This window comes from Copadichromis virginalis, linkage group LG18 (genome assembly GCF_057382275.1).
Source record: "Copadichromis virginalis isolate Kocher_CV1m ecotype Utaka linkage group LG18, C_Virginalis_male_GT1.1, whole genome shotgun sequence".
Classification (NCBI taxonomy): Eukaryota; Metazoa; Chordata; class Actinopteri; order Cichliformes; family Cichlidae; genus Copadichromis; species Copadichromis virginalis.
The window spans coordinates 15743847-15763596 of record NC_140635.1 but is presented as its reverse complement, the minus strand read 5'-3'; the positions used below and the strand labels follow the sequence as shown (position 1 = coordinate 15763596).

General features: G+C 40.2%; 1 protein-coding gene across 3 annotated transcripts; it reads left to right on the top strand.

The window, feature by feature from the left end:
• Position 1: 1 nt before the first annotated feature.
• On the top strand, positions 2–18993 carry ccdc24 (coiled-coil domain containing 24). Of its 3 annotated transcripts, none has more exons than XM_085439018.1 (9): positions 2–86; positions 1522–1683; positions 5861–6048; positions 10877–10993; positions 11093–11197; positions 12764–12818; positions 17219–17276; positions 17598–17694; positions 17921–18993. In XM_085439018.1, exons 2-9 carry the CDS (start codon positions 1534–1536, stop codon positions 18924–18926), a joined length of 1776 nt encoding a protein of 591 aa, XP_085295144.1. In that variant the 5' UTR covers positions 2–86; positions 1522–1533; the 3' UTR covers positions 18927–18993. The 3 variants fall into 3 exon arrangements, with proteins under 3 accessions (XP_085295144.1, XP_085295145.1, XP_085295146.1); XM_085439020.1 differs by having other exon boundaries at positions 53–134; XM_085439019.1 differs by lacking the exon at positions 10877–10993.
• The last annotated feature ends 757 nt before the right edge of the window (positions 18994–19750 follow it).

The following is a 19750-nucleotide window of genomic DNA, read 5'->3' as shown; positions in this document are numbered from 1 at the left end:
TCTCGCGATATCTCTCCCTAGCAACTCAATTGTTATCCTTAGATACCATAGTCTCGCAAGCTCAACGCCCATCAAACATCGAAAAGGTGAGCCTCTCTTCCTCTTTGGCTACAGTGTTTTTTAAAACACATTTGGTAAGTAGGTTTCACACAGCGTGTTTTGTATCGTTTAGTGTTAAACTTACATTACATCGGTTTAAACGAGCTCCTACTTTCTGCTCCTGTCACTCATTTTCAGTAGTGCGGCTAAAGTTTATTAAGTCAGCAGGCCCGTTTGGTTTGAAACATGGCAGCACCATTTACCAGGAAAGAAAATACTGTGTAGTACTGCTGACGTTAATTACATAACGGTTTTTATTTTATTTTATTTTTTGGTGTTATTTATGAAAATGAAAACAACAAGCAACAAAAGACTGCAAATATTTGGCCAGAAAGGTGTAGCCTGAAGTTTTAGCTTATTACCCAGTTTGATTCTTCTACTCCATTCCCCTCCTACTTATAAACTACTAGAAATTACTTAAATAGAAGCTTCTAACAAAGTGAAGTAGGCAAAAAGAGCGCAAAAAGCTGCACATCATGTCACGATCTAAAGCAGGGGTGTCCAACTCCAATCCTCAAGAAACAGCTGAGAAACAAAGTCATTGACATCTATCAGCCTGGAACGGGTTACAAAGGAATTTCTAAGGCTTTGGGATTCACGCTGAGAGCATTATTCACAAATGAAGAAAACAATGATAAACCTTCCCAGAAGTGGCCCGTCTACCAAAATTACTCAAAGAGTCTGTCAGTAATTCAAACAAAAGAACCCAGAACAATATCTGGATAACCGCAGGCCTTATTTGCCTCAGTAAACGTCAGAGTTCATGATTCAACAGTAAGAAAACGACTGAGCAAAAATGCTGCTGATGTCTCATCTCACATTTGCAAAAAAACCATCTTGATGATTCCCAAGTGTTTGAGGAAAATGTTCCGTGGACTGACGAGCCTTTTGGAAGGTTTAAGTCCTGTTACATCTGGCGTAAAACTAACACAGCATTTCATAAAGAGAGCGTCATACCAACAGCCAGACATGACGGTGGTAGTATCATGACTGCGGCTGCTTTGCTGCTTCAGGAGCTGGACGACTTGCTATAAATGATGGAACCATGAATTCTGCGTTCTACCAGAAAGTCCATGTTGACCATCAGTTTGTTATGCAGCAGGACAAAGTGTTGTAGTCAATACCTGGACCATATATATGTATAAATAAATTTATTATATACATTGGTTACTTGGAACATTTAAATATGGGGGGTATAAAAGAAATCAGGAAGGGGGCAAATACCTTTTCACACCAGTGTATGTTGTTATCCATCCATCCATCCATTCGCTTCCGCTTATCCTTTTCAGGGTCGCGGGGGGCGCTGGAGCCCATCCCAGCTGTCATAGGGCGAGAGGCGGGGTACACCCTGGACAGGTCGCCAGTCTGTCGCAGGGCTGTATGTTGTTATGTTCCACAATAATTTGTATTCTTCACTCTTAGATTGCCATTCACATGCAGTCACCTGATGAAAGCCAGGTCTGGGGCCCTGGCCAGTCCCTATGGGGCCTGATCGCTGAACATATTTCTGAGTCAGAGCTGCCAAAGATCTACACCGCACTGGGCCATTCCTTGGTAGATGTGTACATGGACATGCACACTGAGGTGAGAGAAGTTTTATAACTCCAGTGTTTGATGTCTTCTGTCTGCATACAGTACCACAACACCTGGTTTGTAAGTTGAAAGGTCCCTCTTCACAGTCAGCAGATTGTTTCATCATTCATATGGTTTTATTTCTTTGAGGAATTCACGCTGGGTCTGTTTCTAGCAGGATTTAACAAAAGTACTACCACAACTTCTGCAAGAATTTCCTTTTGGGCAGAAGCAAATCAAAACATTGCTCAGCTAAGCATTCCTAGCCAAACAATTTAAGGACTCTGGTTTAAGGCTGTGTAAGTAGGTTAGTTTTGCTGCATATATTCATTACTTACAATTCCCAGACTCCATAATAAAAGTGAAATGTGGGTTAGCTGGCACGGCGCCACAATGAGATCCAAATGTGAGCCAGACAGACTTCAATATTTATTCCAGAGCAGCTAAACTCTCAGACCTACAGGGACTTGAAATGGCTCACAACTCATTAAACAAGCACATTTAAAATCAAGACTGAGGTGAAAATGTTCATTAAAAGAGGAAAAGTTTTGAGAAGAGTCAAAGTGAAACATGTCAGGGAAGAAACTGTGACTTCCTGATACTCATTAATAAAAAACTGTGAAGAACTGAGAAATGTAATTATATATTCATTCAAATTGAAATATCTTATTCCAGCTTTCATACTGTGGCTTGATGTGATACAACCACTGAACCAAAGCTGTGGTAAAACATATTTCTATTGTCTGTCCTTTTTTCTTTCTCAAATAATGAATTCTTAAAAAGCATTTTTTTCTAATAAGTGCATCTGGCTCTGTGGGCATTTTTGCCTCAGACATGTAGACCCCTGATTAGAGACAGCAGTGCACTCCGTGAGATGGATAAAACCTGTGTCAAATCAACTCGTGGATCCATCCACTGTGGCGACGCTTGGGAAATAAGGGATCAGTCAAATGTACCTTCCAAAAAAAAGTGCAAAGTCAGGGCATCATATGTTTTCTTTTTCCATAAAAAGCAACCAAACACCTCAATAAAGAAAAATAAAGAACTGTAAAAGATAATTTCTAATGAATCTATGATCAGCTGACTAAAGAAATAAGTGAAAGCTGAAACACTCAAATGACAGACCTCAGACAGACAGTTGTGCTTCTGCACTTAAGATCAAGTTTGTAGGCTTTCTTTTCACCACCTTCTGAGGAACAGAAATTTCTCGTGCTTGGCTGTTTATTGTCTGGACTCCTCCAGTTTCTGAGGTGTAACTGAGCAAGACAGTGAAGCCAAACACCTTGCAGTGGCAGCATTTGGTGTGTGTTAATGAATGAATGAGAAACACTGCAAATGCTTTGTAGAGCCTCTGAGGTTAAAAGCCACTACTAAATGCAGACCATTCACTCTTTACCAGCTTCTTTCTTCTGCTTGTTTAGTACTAAAATCTTTCCATGTGTTGGTCAGCCCTCCTTTCCATGCCGTGCCCCAATGGTTCAGTCACTGCTCACACAAAAAAAAGAAAAGGAAACCACCTGGATGTGCTTTAACTCGGCTCTAGAGGCCTGCCATGTAGATTCTTACCACATATAATATTTGTAGCAGTTTCTATGTGAAATCCACACGACAACTGTACGGCATGCAGGTACTCCTTCTCACTACTGCAAAATAATTCAGCATATGCACAACCCCGCACACACTATATACACACAGAAAGAAGCTCAGTAAGCTGAGTCACTCAGGGGGTCGGTATAACAGGGTTAAAGAGGCTAATCCTCAACTGTTGATAAGACTGTTAGCTACATATAATTTGACTCGACTGTGTGTATGTGTGCGTCAGCTTTGATTGTGCGCCTGTACCCTTGCACGTGTATGTGTGTGTGACTTTGAGTATTGCTCTGACATTTCTTCATCTACAGTTCAGTGTGTCTGACTGTAAAGCCTCCAGGTGGAATAACAGACTTGAGGCTAAAAGCTCTGAGAATTATTCAGGAAAAATAGAGCAGAGAGGGCCTTATCTGACTGTCACACAAGTACATTCAGGTTTTGATTCAGTCTTTACATTTACTTTAGGATGGATCACTTTCATTTTTCTCTCCACGGCTCTCTGTATGTCTTTTCTTTCTCTTTTCTGTCTATGTTTCTCTTGCAGCCACATAATGACTTCCATTCCTCAGTGAGCCACTGTGAAAAGTAATAGCAGATCTGCAGGTGTCCCCTCCATTCCTCAGCGCTGCCATTCCTCTCTCCATCAAGGCCCTCATTGTCTAAGGCGGCAGGATCAGAGAAAATATTAGACTCTCCCTATAAGGCCCGATCTCTCCCTGAACTCTCACTTTCACTCTGTCTTTCTCTCTTTCATCCCCAAAGTTAAATATTTTCAAAAACCCAATTTAAGTAGTTCAGCAAAACTGAAACGTTTCACCGGTGTTCCCTTGAAATAGCATTTGGATGAGATTGGCTTACTGCTGAGGAAAAAGGGAAAAACATCCAGGAACAACTCATTAGCCAGTGAGCCATGAATCCTTTAATATAAACACCTCAACGCCTAAAGGCACATGGCGGAAGTTAGTGTGTTTGTATGTGTTCACCATGATAGGGTGTAAATGCTGGCGTTACGAGAGGATGTGCACACACACACATACACATGCAAAGACCAGAAGTGCTATGTTTAATATCCTTCTTTTGAAGTAAAGTCTTTGCATCATGACATAAATGATTGGCAAGCAACAGGTGTCGAGGTGCTAATGGGATCCAGACTTCACTGAGGCATGAGCATTCACACGCGCTACAAAGAATAAAAAGGTTCTTGGCCTCAAAATGAACAGAGGTGTTTGTCTAATTTTCAGCCCAAGACATATAGTAGCCAGTGTGGTGTGAAAGCATGCTAACGGTGTATGTCGTTTTCAGATTTATATCGATTTTCTTTCTCCTTTGTCCCTGTGGATGTAGAAGTTGTATTTCTTCCTGTTCCAAGAAGACTGTCAACTGTGCACAACAGTTTACAGTAAACAAGCTCTTCTTGCATCAGTGACAGCCAAGAAAATGTCTGCTCCTTGTAGTATTTAGTATTTGCACTGTCAGTGGAAATATTTATCTGTCCCTCAGTTTAACAGATTCTTTTTTCAGTGTAGAACTTCTGAGTCACTGTGAGGGAAACTACTTGTATCCTTACATTGAGTAAATACTAGTAGATTACCTTTAAAGTAACTAGCAGGATATTTTTTGTATTTGTTAACCACTGCTTTCAATCTTAATAGTTCTATGAATACAAACGCTATGCTGTCATTTTCATATGAAGCAGTATAGAATTATGGGTTACTCTTCTCACAGTTTATCTTTTTCACACATTGTTTTCATATTGCTGACCTGAAATAACTGTTATTTTTAAAATAATTGCCTTCCTGTCATCTTTAGGCAGGAAGCTTGCCAACGAAGTCAGTATCTGGAGCATACTCCATGTGGACTCAACTAATAACCAGCCCATTTACAAATCTGTGGATAAATTGTGTGTATGAATATTTCATGCTTAAATGTGATTTATCAGTATTATCCTACCTGAATTTGACCTAAGAACAAATTAAGGTAATTTAAACACAAGTCTTTAAATTCACTACTACCACTACAACAACTACTACTACTACTAATAATAATAATAACAATATTAATAATAATAATAATAATAATAATATTAATAATAATAATAATAATAATAATAATATTAATAATAATAATAATAATAATTACAATAGCTTTCATTGAAAATTAGGATTTTTCACTTGGATTTTTTTCCCTCCACATGTTTTTTTTTTTAGTGGTCTTTTTCATTTCAACTTTCATGTCCAACCTTTTTTGAATTCTGCCGCTTGTGAGCCTCTGTTATTTCAGTTTTCCCCTGCTTTCCAGCCTATTAGCCATGCAGGCTTCTGTCTTACATCATTGTCATCACTTTCTCTGCTTCACCTCCAGGTGGGCGTGGGCGTGTTGCAGTATGCAGATTGTAAACAGATTGCACAAACCTGTTGTTTCCAAATGAAATTGATTTACTAACTTGTGCACAGTGGTAACAAAATAGGCCGATGGGCGTTTCATAATTCTCATGGTAATTTTCCCTGCACACTTGTATTTTGCACCAATTACATTTCCATGTAGATATGAGTAAATGTGGGACTTTTAAACACTTGTCTCACTGTGGTACCTTTTGCAGGCAGAGATGTGGCACAAGATGTGGCAGGAGAACCAGCGAAGTGGAAAGCACGGCGGTGGGGCGGGGACCCCGCTCCCATGTCTGCAGAGTGCCCCTCTAGTTGACCCCCCTGCTGTGAAAGAGCTTTTGAGAGCTGAGGTCAAGATGTTACTACAGACTCTCGGAGAGAAAGCCAGCAGGGCAGGAAGGTAGGTGGAACATCTCACATACTCAGATCAACACTGCTGGACATGCTTAATGAACTAGTTATGGCGCTTTTATTCATCAGTCTCTGCTACAGCCTTGAAATGCACTTCAAAGTTTGGAGAATAACTTAATTTGTTATCTTGATAATGTTACCATCTATCCACTCTAACTAGAGCCTGTCCCATCTATCATATGGTGAGATGTGAGGGTACACCCTGGTCAGGTCACCAGTCTGTCCCAGGACTAAGTGACAATACATTGAACATTTTCTTAAGAAATTAAAAGCTTTATTAGTTTGTTTTTTTTATCCTGACTTTTTATGCCCATTTTATACATTTCTTTCTTTCCCCTGATCATTCATGTCTTTCCTTTGTTCACCAGCCATTAGGTGGGCTGATCAGATAAGTTAAGACCATGGTCTCCTGACAAAAAGTACCATAAAATGCTATTTTGTGCTCCCATGTCGGTTACAAATGGCATGGGAAAGCAGAAGGACAACGGTTTTTGGAGACGGGAACTGGTGTGGGAATTGAGGAACAATAGGACAATTATAGGAGCGAGACACAGTGATAGATGACTGCAAACACTAGACTCGCACTCAGTGCAAGCTCTGTCGAATTGCAGATATGTTTTACTTTAAATGGGAGCCAAATACTCATCTTCAAAATCTTGTGAAAAGTTAGTATAGAATTGCAACAACTTTGAAGGAAAAGAAAGGCTGATTGAGATCCAGTGAAGGGCACTCAGGGAGACAGCTTTGAGACTTAGTACTCTATATCTGCTTTATATGTCATCAGGGAGTTATAAGCGTCTCAAGAAGTAGTAATAAAACTTCCTAATTCCTGTTTTTTCATCTTTTTTAAAAATGTTTTACAGCTAATCGTATAATGCAGGTCAGAGATAAGCTTGTAACAACTGGCAATTTAATGACATGGATTAAAATACTCTGGAGAATGTCATAAAACCATTGGCAGAGCAATATTGGTTACCAGCACTGCCCTGCATTCTCACATTAAGACATAATGCCTTTGTGAGGAGGTGTGTGTGAGAGACTGAGACTATGTATGTTTAAGGTAGCAACTACCCCAACAACTTGCAGTTTGCAGCCAGGAATGCTGCCGCATGACTTCTCTGGTTTTGCTGAGGCCTTTTAGGACATAAGATGGATTGCACTCCGCTTTGTGGCTTACCATTTATTGCCTGTCAATTTGTGCAGGCTGTTGTAGGCTGGAGGCAGCTTTTTATTCTGTGGGTTTCTGTGGACCTTTAAAAAGTCGTGAAAAGCCAATAATCAGAAATTTAGGCTTTAAATTGGACTTGATGAAAGGATTAAGAAGTTTAAGAAGTTTACTTTAAATAAGTGATGTGGTAATTAAAAAAGAACCATAAAGACACCTTAAGAAAGACACCAGCAAAGGCCTGCCCTGTTTACAGTATAAGTATCACCAAAGTCCAACCTGATTGCCATCCAGTCTTCACTAACAGCGCAGAATGAGTGGCAATCAGGTTGTCCTTGTTTTTTTGTCTTTTTAAATGTAGTTATTTGCGTTTGAGCTATTTGTGGGTATAAATTACGGGTTGATCTAATATTGTTTGTTTGTTTGTTTGTTTGTTTTATTAATCATGTCTTTCAAATGGTAAAAATGCCATAAAGACTGACATTTCCCAAACCCAAAGAAATAAATGTTAGAAAAGTCCTTATTTTGTGTGTTTAGTAGTTAAAATTGCACCATGGAAATGTTTTATCACCTCTTTGCTGTCTATGTGTGATTGGCACACAGTTGACATACACAAGAAGTTGAATAATTTGCAGGTATTTGATTAGACGAATTAAACTCCGTATAAAGTCTACACTATATGGTCAAAGTACTGGGCCACCTACACATCTAACCTACAGGAGTTTTTACAACCAGTTGTTAATCCAAAGGCATTAATATGGCTTTGGTCTCCCTGTTGCTGCTATAACACCTTCCACTCTTCTGAGAAGGTTTTCATTGAGATTTTGGAATGTGTCTGAGTTCTTGCCATTTTTTATCCAGAAAAGTACTGTTCACCACAGCCTGGTTCAGTCTTGGTTCCAGTTCATCCTAAAGGTGCTTGCTAGGATTGAGGTCAGGGCTCTGTGCAGGCCAATCACGTTCTTCTACACAAAACTCATCCAACTATGGATGTTACTTTGTGCACTGGAGCATGCAGGGGCAGAAAATGGCCTTTCCCAAACTGTTAAAGATGGAAGCATAGAATTGTCCAAGATGTCTGAAGCATTAAAAAGGGCCTCAGCGCAGCTCCAGAAAAACAACCCAATTAAAGATGTATTAAACCCACTCCTTCTCCACCAAACTTTACAGTCAGGCAGGTAAAGTTTTTTTTGGCATTACATGCTGGCTGATAGAAATGTGTGATTTCACCACTTCACAGAACACATTTCCACTGCTCTCAAGCTCAGTGGCCGCATCCTTCACACCACTCCATTTCAATGCTAACATTGTGCTTGGTAATGTAAAGCCTAGAAACCAGTGCCATGAGGCTTCCAGCACAGTTTGTGTACTGAAAGTTTGTGTGCTTCCAGCACATGTTAGATCCAGCACACTGTGCTGATGTTAGATCCAGAGGAGGTTCAGAGCTCTGCAGTTACAGAGTCAGCAGCGAGTTGGCGACTTTTACGCACTATGCACCTCAGGACTCAGCGACCCCGCTCTGCAACTTTACATGGTCATTCACTTCATGGGCGAGTTGCTGTGGCTCCTAAACGCTTCCACTTTGCTGTAATACCACTTACAGTTGATGGTGGAATATCTAGGAGGGAAGATATTTCACAAACTGACTAACTGTCGCAGCTGTGACATCCTATTACAGCACCATGCTCGAATTCATTCATCTATTAGTTGAGAAATATTTCAGTCTTGATCAAAGTTAACCAACAGACCAGCACTGCCCTCCACTGACTGGCTGTTTTTTTTTTATTTTTTTATTTAAGACTTCTTTCTCCACAGTCTCCTACTGAATCTAGTTCGTGGATCAAAAAAAATATAAAATGTTACACTGGTGCGTGTTATGACAGCTCAGTTGACAGGGATTTATTTTGAAGCAATCTTAAAGGGATTTTTTTCTACAGATGGTAGCAAGGCCTGATGTTTAAGCTGACAATCCAATATCCATAAGGCTACAGGTCTGATGCCCAGAACAGCAGAGTGTCTTATTAACGTGTCACTGAGCAAGACACAAACTGAAGCCTCGCTCACTTGCAAAACACAAGTCACTCTTGTAAAGTGCTCTAGTTTGGATGTAAATGGATTATAAAAAGTACCATTCAGACCGAGAAACAAGCCTGTTGTTATTGGCTGGGAGGGAATAGTGCCAAAAAAAGGCATTGGTGCCACGCAGACTGTGCCAGTGCAAATCACCTTTTCTCTTTGAAGTTGGCTTAGTGTAGTTGTTGACCTTGATGCATGGTACTGTGTGTGTGATCCAGGTCTTTGAACGTTCAATTAGGCTAAGTCCCAAGTGCATATCGGCTGAATGGCTTTCAGGAATAAGCCTAACACACACTTCTCGCTGATGCCACTTTCACTGTAGAGCTCGACAACCATCTGTTTAATTTAATATGCTCTGTTGGCGTTAAAATTGAGAATACATACATCAAGGTGTGGACCTCTCATACAAAGTATTTGTACCTTTAAAAAAAAAAAGGTTTACTAGACATTTACCTGACAGGACTGGTTTCAGCAATAGTTGTTGATGCAGTCGGTGCTGCATTTTTCTGTGTTTAAGTCGTTTGTATGAGGCGGTGGGGGTGGGTGTGTGCCTTGTAAAGCTGACTGATTTATCTTGTAGGCTTCCTCCTGTGTGGTCCTGATGTTCCTACCATTCAGTCTCTTACACATACACAAACACACATAGATGCATATCGTTGCCAGATTCGCATAAAAACATGCATTTTCTATTGCGCAGTGACTGTGAAATTAAGCAGAATGGACCAGGCAGAGAGCTACCTCACCTGCAGCTGCCCCTGTGGTTTGGCTTTCTCCATGAGTGAAGAAGATTTAATGCTGCTGCTGTATAACTTTTCTGCTTTGAGATATACATGCTTTTTAAAGATAACTTGTGGACACGTTTTAAAAATGTAATTCAATAAGAAGAGACCATTTGGAATAGCAGAACATGATTTATTGATATACAGAATTCAGTTAAGCTATTTGGCAATTAGATTTCAAAAACCCATCGTAGCAGAACAGCGTCCCACCAGTGACAGGAAGTAGGGCAGGACCCCTGGAGGGCGGTGATGGTGAAGATGAAGATGAAGGCTTGGATGGCGCCCTGAGTGACTCGGGTGCTGTGGAGATGGGGAAGAAGTGGGTTGCGTGAATGAAAGTCTGAAAGAGAGAATGACAGAAGAGCACTGAGGTTTAAATTAAACAGATTGGAAGCTGATTGGGTTGAAGCTGACAGGCAAGAAGATGATTGGACTAGAACAGTGATGTCAGCATTGAGTTTTGAGAGCCTGTGAAAGTGGGACTGATACAAAGAATAGACTGGCAGGCAAAAACCACCAGTGCAGATGAGTGCTTACAGATCTTTCTTACTGAACTTATGCTTATGCTTCATTATATTCTTAACACCAAACAGCACATTCTACCACAACTTTTCTCACTTTTCCAACCAGTATTACTGCAGTGTAGCTGTCATGCCGCTGAAATCATTAGCAGATCCTATGAAAAAGTGCAAAGCGCTTGGATACAGTTTCAACCTCTTTTAGGCAATGCAAAGGATTAAAGCACTGTGGAAAACTGCAGAAAAGCAAAAGCTCAATCTGTGGCTCTTTTGTATTAGAGATGTTGAGGAGCTCCTGCATCGGTACAAACCTGAGACTCTAAACTACGCCCTCGGCCACCGAGACAGATGTCATACTAATTGCACCAACCCTAAAGATACTGACAGTGGAAGCAGGTTAGCAAGAGCCCAGGCTTGCTTAATTTACTGAGATTATGCAGAACTTGATAAAGTCTTGTAATCTTCTGTCTTCAATTCCAACCTGTCCCTCTTTAGGCCGGACTCCCGCTGCTCAGTCCAGTCCAGAGCTGAAGATGAGATCGAAGCGGTGAGAGGAAAGCTTAATGTCACCGAGATAGACCAAGTGGTTGATCGACTCAGGTGAGTTTGAGCCATGTTAAGGATTTCAAAAGCCTTAAAAAATTTTTGTTAAGTATTTGAATCAACTTTGAACTGGGTCATTTGTACCAAAGGGAATATTATCATCTGAATGTACATATCTGTACTACTTTCAGACTTTTATTTGTTAAGTTTTTAAATCCCTCAGCTTTTCTGTTTGTGGGTCATTTGAAGTGTTCACATGTGGTTGTTGTCTGAAGCTGCAGCAGTCTTCACCATACTTGGCACCAAATAGCAGATAGATAGTGATAGTCTGTTAAAGCTAAGAAGCTGAGGGCAAGGCATCAAAACCTGAAACTTGAGGCTCGAAACAACGCTATTGCTGGGTATCTGTGGTATGTGTAAGTAAGCAACATTGATGTCACACGTTCTCAAAGTTACAGAGCTAAAAGAAAAACAAAAGAACAGAAAATCTTTTAATGCTAGTGAAATGATTTTTTTAAAAGAGGCTCAGTGCTTGCTGTGAATCCACAAAGTCTGCCCTTCAGGGTCGAATGATTAGAATTTATTTACAAATCCGGCAGTATCGCCCTAATACATCCAGATTTTAATAAGCAAATACATTATCACACCTTCCTTTAAAGAACCTTTATTATTGTACTTAAAACACTTTCAGTGTTGTCATTCATTACTTTTTTGTATCAATACAACATATTGTTATTTGGATTGTGCTGTTCGGAGAAAGCACCGGTTGTATCGATCAGTCTTCTGTGAAATCAAACCAGTCTGTATGCTCTAGAGCATACAGACTGGTTTGATTTCACAATAAACAAACAGCTGTTTGTTTATTGTGACCCCTAAAATCTTTTTCCGTACCTCCTTATATATGACCCTGTAGTGCACCATCTATACACACCCAACTTAGTGGAATAACGTAAGGGCATACATGCGGTCCAAACTGGGAAAGAGCACAGTTCACACTGGTACAATAGTTAAAGAATGAACTCTTGTCCTGGTTTTTGTAATACAGTCTAGCAGCGACACATCTTGCATATAATTTTTTTTGTGACTGACTCATTCATATTTGGTCTTTGTAACTCTGAAAGTCAGAGTTTCTCTGAGCCCTCTCATTTTCCCCTTAATTTCCCCCTCAGCCTTCCTCTGTGGCTTTTGTCATTGCCCTGCCTCCTTCACGCTCCATCCCTCCGTTTCTTCCTTCACCCCTCGCTCTGAGGCCCACGGGGCAAAGCAGTCGCTGGAGCTACCTTAGAAAAACGCCTCCCTCCCTCTCTCTCTTTCTCCCATTTCCTGCCTAGACCAGAACAAAAGGCCCCATTGTCAATAAATGGATCCCAGACCCGACCAGAGCCAGCAGAAGATTCTTTTTCATTTGAAAGAAGTGAATAAAAGCTACTACGGTTATGTAACTGGAGAAGGGCAAAGATAGGGAGGGAAAAGAAAAATAGGACACTGTTTCCTCTGTACCGTATGAAAACTGCAGAGGATAAAGTCTGAGCAATGCACCTATTCTGTTGTCGCTGCCTGTGTTTTCCATCCTATTGAAACTGATATTTATCTGTCAGTCTGTCTGTCTATCCATCCATGCAGAGCTCTCCTAATAGGGGAATGTGAAGAACTGACCAGACTGGTGAAGCATATAAAGGTAAGAAGATCAGGATGGAACAGCCACCTATCAAATGAATGCTTACTCAACCTTTTTTTTTGTTAGTTGCCAGTGCAACACTGATGAAAATCCTACAGTTATTTACAGGTGACTGCACCAAAACAGCTGTGAATTTTACACATCAAAACAATCCATGAATTATGAGCATCGTGAAGGACTGTGAGGCCTGAATAATATGTGCTTTATCAATATGTAGCATAATCTGTAGAGTAGGGTTTTTCTTCAGGTGTAATTTTTCCTCTTAATCCCCAAACTGAGAGTTTACCTTCATCCAAAGTTTCTTCAGCTACAGAGAAAGAAACTACATACAAAATAGCATTTTTAGCATTTAGCATTTTTCGAGCTTGAGTTGTTTGATGCATGTTCATCGTTTCCATTACACTGACTTCCTCGTGCGTCAGCATATTTTTAGTCTGAAAGACAAAAGATATGTTTTTCCCTCTTAGTTTCAGTCCCTTAGGCAGTCCTGCTAATTCTCTTTTTGGCGGTGAAGCCCAGCCAGGGCGAAAATTTTCACAAATCAGCATGCATGCACGCTCACAAAAGCCTGCAAAGCCTCAGTCTGAACTTGTATTTTCCATTTTTCCAGCCAAGAGTAAGATCAATCTCCTCCCAATCAATCAAATGGCATATAAAGACATTTTCACACACACACACACTCGATCTAACTACACATGTACGTTATCACAGAAACAGAGTGAGTTTAGCCAGATGTAGGACTTCTCTGCTGCCCAGATGTTGAAGTTATCTCTCTGTACACTCTTTTTGTGTCTGACCATCTACAAGTGTTGCATTGCCAAGAGCTTCTCTTGGAAATATTAGAAACCTAAGCAAAGAACAGACACTCAAGTTCACTGCATGTTTTCAAGGACCCAGCAGTGGATGAAGTGTTGTTGTGCCTGAAGCGCAAACAGCTTCTTAAATTACTTAAACGTTCCTGTGAGGCGAAGATGCCATTAAAAAGATAAACAAAGCGGGAAAGGTACACAATATTGAAACCCTCATTGAGCTTTTTATTGTTGACAAAGTAAAACCCCGTGTAGGAGAGTGAAGATAAAGAGGAAACGTGACCCAAGCATGTGTTAGCTTTAAAAGCCTGACGGTGGGAAGTTAATTTTAACCACTTTTCTTTGTCTCTCTTAGATCTCATTTAAAAGAGATTGCAATCAGTGCCAGTAAGGAAATTGTTTCCTTAAGCAAGTGTCTGCTGTCTGATGTGCGATTGGCATGAACTCACTGTGCATGTTCAGTCACAGATGTGGGGACCGTGTTGGCCTTACATTGTGCAAGTCATCATTACCTTATTAAGAGTGAGCGCTTCAGATCTTGGAACAACACTGGCCTCAGGATCTTCTGTGTGACTTGTTCGATTATTAACAATTCTACAATCTCACCACATCTGAGGCGGTCATAAAGGAATCGACAGTGAAGATTTAGAAGTAGTTCACAGACTTGTGTATATTTTTCTTTAAATCACCAATTCTCTTTCTGTGTGTTTTTCAAGGGGAATTCAGATTCTGCTCCAAATTGGAAGACGTTATGGAGAGGCAGAGCTAAGCAGGAAAACATTTGAATGTTCAAGTCAGAGTTTTAGATCATAATTGTTAACCTCTGTTTTGTTCCAAGGGCTGCTTTTAATTTCTACATTTTTGGGGGGGCTTTTTCTTGTTTACGTAATCAACCACATGTTCTAAATGCTACGCCTGTCAGCCAGTAAGCTTTTTACCACGCACAGCTGAGGTTTCTATTGATTTAGAGTTATTCAGTGCAGTTAAATTATATTGTTTTTAAAACAGCTATTAAACAAAGGCATATCAGGCATATAGGGATTGTTACAGTATGAGCTAGTTGCTTTTTTTAGTGCTGGATGTAGCGGCCAATCATAAAATGGTCCTAAACACAGTCATAATGACCCATTTTCTCTTAGCAGGAGGGAGAGATAGTGACTTGGACCAGCACCAAACAAACAACTCTTAATGACAGTAGATAGGAGGAACTCACACATGTATACACAAACCTCTACTGATCCTTGTTTGAGTGTACTGAGTATAAAACACTCGAGCTGCGGAAAATATGTAAAAAAAAACAAAAACATCCTTACTCTAAAGTAAAGCACAGGTTTACACACAATTTTACACAATCTGTTAATAAGTGAACTTTTTCTTTTATGGACACTAACTGGTAAATCGGAATCATCATCATGACTCTCTTCACAGCTTTATTACTTATTAGGTCACTGATCTCTTCCATCACAGTCTGACTTTGGCTACGCTTTGAGCTTTACACAAAGTTACTGAAACTTATTTGTTCATAATAAATAAAGGAGTACGTCTCAGTGGAGCCTCTGATATGTAGTCTAAACATCGCAGTCAGCTTTAACTCACTGCTGTCATAGGACTGGAGTCTGTCAGGGATTTCATGATTTATATGATCTTTATTTAAACTGATGGACTGATCTTTGTTTGTGCTATCAGAGGTGCTGCTGGCTTTTAACTTACATTTTATTTTACTTTGTTTTATTCATGTTTTTTTCTATTGAATTGCTAGCAGCCCTGCTCTAGCTCAAAGCTGCCTTACACCCCACCCTACACACCTGGCTTCTAAAATCAACATAATATAGTCCCATCTCAGAGATAAACAAGCACATCACAGTGCAACAGCTAGAGTATTATTACTTCTGTATGGTGATGCATTTCTGACAATACTGACTTTATAAAAGTTATACTGTGTAAAATGTGATTAAAAATGACCTTAATATGTCATCCTGAAAACATCTAAACTATGCAGTTCTGGTTAAACTGGTGTAGCTTCTCCACCAAATGCTACAGTCTGGCCAGAGCCTCATAGATATGCAAGACAAATTCAAGAATTCCTTCACAAATGGTGTTGCAGTTGCTGCAAGATAGTTATTTAACTGTATAATAACATAGGTGCTGAACAGACTTGCTTTTATATAGGATTATAACCAGAATAAAACCAGTTGAGTTGAGCCCACCATTGCAAAAAGAAAGGTGGCACTGGAGTTGAGCTCATCAGTCCAAACTGACTGAAATTGAATGCGATGTATTGTCAATCTGTCTGCATTTATAAAAATGATATTTTCAAAGCTTCACCAATTTGTAAGAGAGTTACTCGACTCAGTTTGAGTCGGCCAACGCTTGCTTGTAAACAGGTTGTCAAAGGTGCAATGGGCTTGCTGTTGAAAGCGTTCACTGCAACTTCTCGTTTTTGCCAAACGAGAAGAAAATTCAGTGCATTCACCAGGTGACAACCAGTTTTTCGTAGTCACAAGGAGGTTGCTGGCCTATTTTTACTCTAGTGTGACTGAGACTTGATAAAACCAACTTATATAAGGTGTTCCATCAGGATGCTGAAAGTATTTATTTATTTTTTTACTGCTTGACCAGCTTGATCAAGCTTGACAGAGCCATCTTAGAGAACCACCACCTCAGGTTATGAAAAGATGGCTGTCATACCGCTTTGAGCTGGATTTTGTAGAAGGATTAAGCTGCCGAGGAAGTTGCCGTAAATGTGTGTCGTGCAGAGGCGGATTTGGGTTCTCATGTATCAGATTAATCACTAAAACATACAGCCTTTCCTAAAATACCACCAAGTCTGCACTGTGGTAATGTGTTCAAACCCCACACGGACCACACAGGCTATTTTTGGAGTGCGTGCGCTTTAGAGTTGTTTTAGATTTCAGTCACTTCTCTGTCAGTGGCACCGCACATACTTTGTCTGTCGCTCTGAAAGACAATACTGGAAGGTTTGGGTTTGAATCCCACTATGAGAACAGGGCAGAGTATGTGCTTTATCTGTCAGTCTCCAGGCCTGTGGGTTTATGTGGGTATGTCTGTGTTTGTGCATGTGCGCACGCGTGCATGTGTGTTTGTGTAATAGTCTGCGGTGTCTATAAAGACTCTTAGTATTTGTGTTGCTGTAAAACGAGAAGGAGGCTGTGCCAGTCTCTGGTAACAAACACATGCACATTAAGACACATTTTGCAATCAGGTCTTTGGTTTTGTGAGTTTCAGACACACACAAACACACAGAGCTCTATGGTTTTCATTTGCTATGGATATCGATGTTTGAAGCCAAATTATGATGGAACACTGCTGCTCAATCATTTAGCGGTTACACACATACACACATTCCTTTCCTTCTCCTCCCGCTGTTAGTTTTATCCTCTTCCCTGTTCCTTTGCTATTTCCAAAGCCTCATCTTAAGCATGTTTAATACATTTATATCCTATTTTTCCAGTGTGTCCTAGTTTGGTGCCACAGCATTATGCTAAATGCTGCTGCGATGACGAGTAGAACTGCACAGTTTACATGAGCTCTCAAGTTTCTCTTTTCTCCTGTGCTTTGTGTTTCTTGCAGGCAAACATTAAACAAAAGTGTCACAGCGGACTTCATAAATCTGAACCTTCACTTGCAGGTTAAGTCACAAATTTTGGCATTTGCTGCCATCTGCTGGCAAAATATTTTGTCCAACACGCGTTACATGTCTTTATTTGAGTTTACAATTTGAAACTGATTCCAAGACATATTTATGAATGTAAAACTGAGCTATGCAGGGTCTGTCTTCTGCTGATTAACAGGTAGTTCATGAGTACAAGGAGGCGTTCAGGGATTAGTTAGGATTAACTTAATGACTTAATTTAATGTTTGTAATTAATAATCACAATATCTCAAAATAGTTTTAATCATATTTGAGACCATTTCATATCTCAGATATGTTGTGTTTGTATATTTGTAGACCTGAGAGAACTTAGAGGAGCTATACAAGTGGATTTGGAGCTCAGCCCCTTTCTGTTCCCACCTTCGTCCCCTTTGCCTGCAAAGAAAGGTTTCAGGTTAGTATGCATTATTATTAGTGACAGCTATGTAATTAATATTAAAATAGCTGCTTCACTTTCATTGCTTGTTTTTGTCTTCTTATTCCATTAAATATTTTGAATGTGAACACGATGACGCTTTTCCTATAACACCATCTCAAAAAATACCTTCAACTGCTTCTTTTTGTTGTCATTGTGAATGAAAATTCCCTTAATTCGTGAACTTCTGATTCCTTTTCCACAGACTGACAGCAGCACAAAGCTCAGACAGTCTGAAAACTTTATCTCCTCCATCAGTCCTAAGACCGCATCCACCTCCTCCTCTGTCCCCTCCTATTCCCAGGCCTCCAGCTAGACCCCGTCTCTCTAAGATGTCAACATCCAGGACTCACGGTCAGCATGGAGTCACATCAGCTTTTAATAAGTCAAGCAAAACACCTACCTGCAGCACTGCTGACACATCTGGGCATACACACGGTCTCCTCACCACTGACCACATAATGAGAAATAATAACCAGTGCGGTTTTTGTCCAGAACAAGACAGTGCTGGTCTTTCCTGCAGGACCCCAGATTCTACGGCTAATTTTGAAGTAAAATCTGAGAGAAACTCACCCCTTCACAAAACCCATTTATCAGTAAACTGCAGGATTCACAGCCAAAGCACAGAGTGTGAATGGTCACCGCAGAGGGAGAGAAAGAGCAGCCCTGCGTACAGGCCAAGACACATCAATATCACCCCGTCACCTGTTCCTGCTCCCAGCGGTCTCTGTAATGCAGGAAGTTGCAGCAGCAAAAGTACTGACCAATCTGTGGCAGCGAAATGGAAATCAGGTATTCAAAACAGGCAGCAGGATAGTAGCTGTGAAGGCAGTTTAGAATCAGCGAGAGCACAGTCATATGCTGATAGCAGGAGGAAGATGTCTGAGAATTCAGTCATGTCTGAAACTCGGAGAACTCCTGCACAGACATGCAGAAGGAAGAGCAGCGGTGAGACTTCTAGACTTTTAAGTGGTGCCTTCAGGAATGATGGCAAAGAGCAACAAAACCTGGGTGGCCAGTGTGCAACACTTTGCCCATCTCATCCTTCAGCTGCATGCAGTCAGCGACCACCAGCAAAGATTAATGAACATTTTTTTACCTCTTCAAAAAAACCACAAGGGGGAAGCACAAGTCAGCCAAAAGAACCAGCAGAGCCCCAGTTTCTCCAGAGGTTTCATCAGCCAGTGCCTCCTACAAGAGTCCAAACTTAAAGACGACTACTACCTGAGGGCAATGGTGTGTCACAAGGAAAAATAAAGTTGGCTTGTAGTTCTGATGAATATTCTGTGTCTTCTAGTCATTTATTTTCTTCTCTTTTTATTTCCAAGCTGGATGAGTTGACAGTTGCAAAAAATGTTTTGTTTATATAAGGATTCAAAAAATAATAATAACGGTGCAAAAGTCTCGAGTCACCTCTCATTTCTTTATATATTTAGGATTGAATGCCCTCTATGTTTTCATTTAAGGTACTTTGCTCATACAAGTAGTTACAAGAACACATAATTTGTTATCATTTCTTTTGTTGAGGTAACACAGTTTGACATGAAAGATGATTTTTGTACAAACTATATGATTCCAAAAAGTTTTTAGTGGCAAACTTGCCATATCTTGTCATGGTGTGCAGTGTGTTCCTAAAAAATGTGAGAAAATTGGAAGGGTAGCTGTCAAAAATCCATTCTTAAGGAAGGGGTGGCAAAGAAAACCTGCTGTGTGCCAAATTACACACAAACTGGACAAAACCTCAGTGGCAATAGAGCTTATGGACTGATGAATCCTGATTTGGAATTTTTGGTTCAAAACATCAATAAATATGGAGCAGCTCAGGAGATAGTTAGAACAGTGAGTGTCAAGAGCCATCTATAAAACACAGTGACCATATAATAACCTGTTCCTACCCAAAGGACTTTCTGAGCTTCCATCTCAAAATGACATGCCCAAAATGAATAAAAATAAAAATGAGTATTTCTATGCAATTACAAACTCATTTTTAGCATATAACACCTTAAAATATGCTTTAGTTCAGAAAATCAGTAAT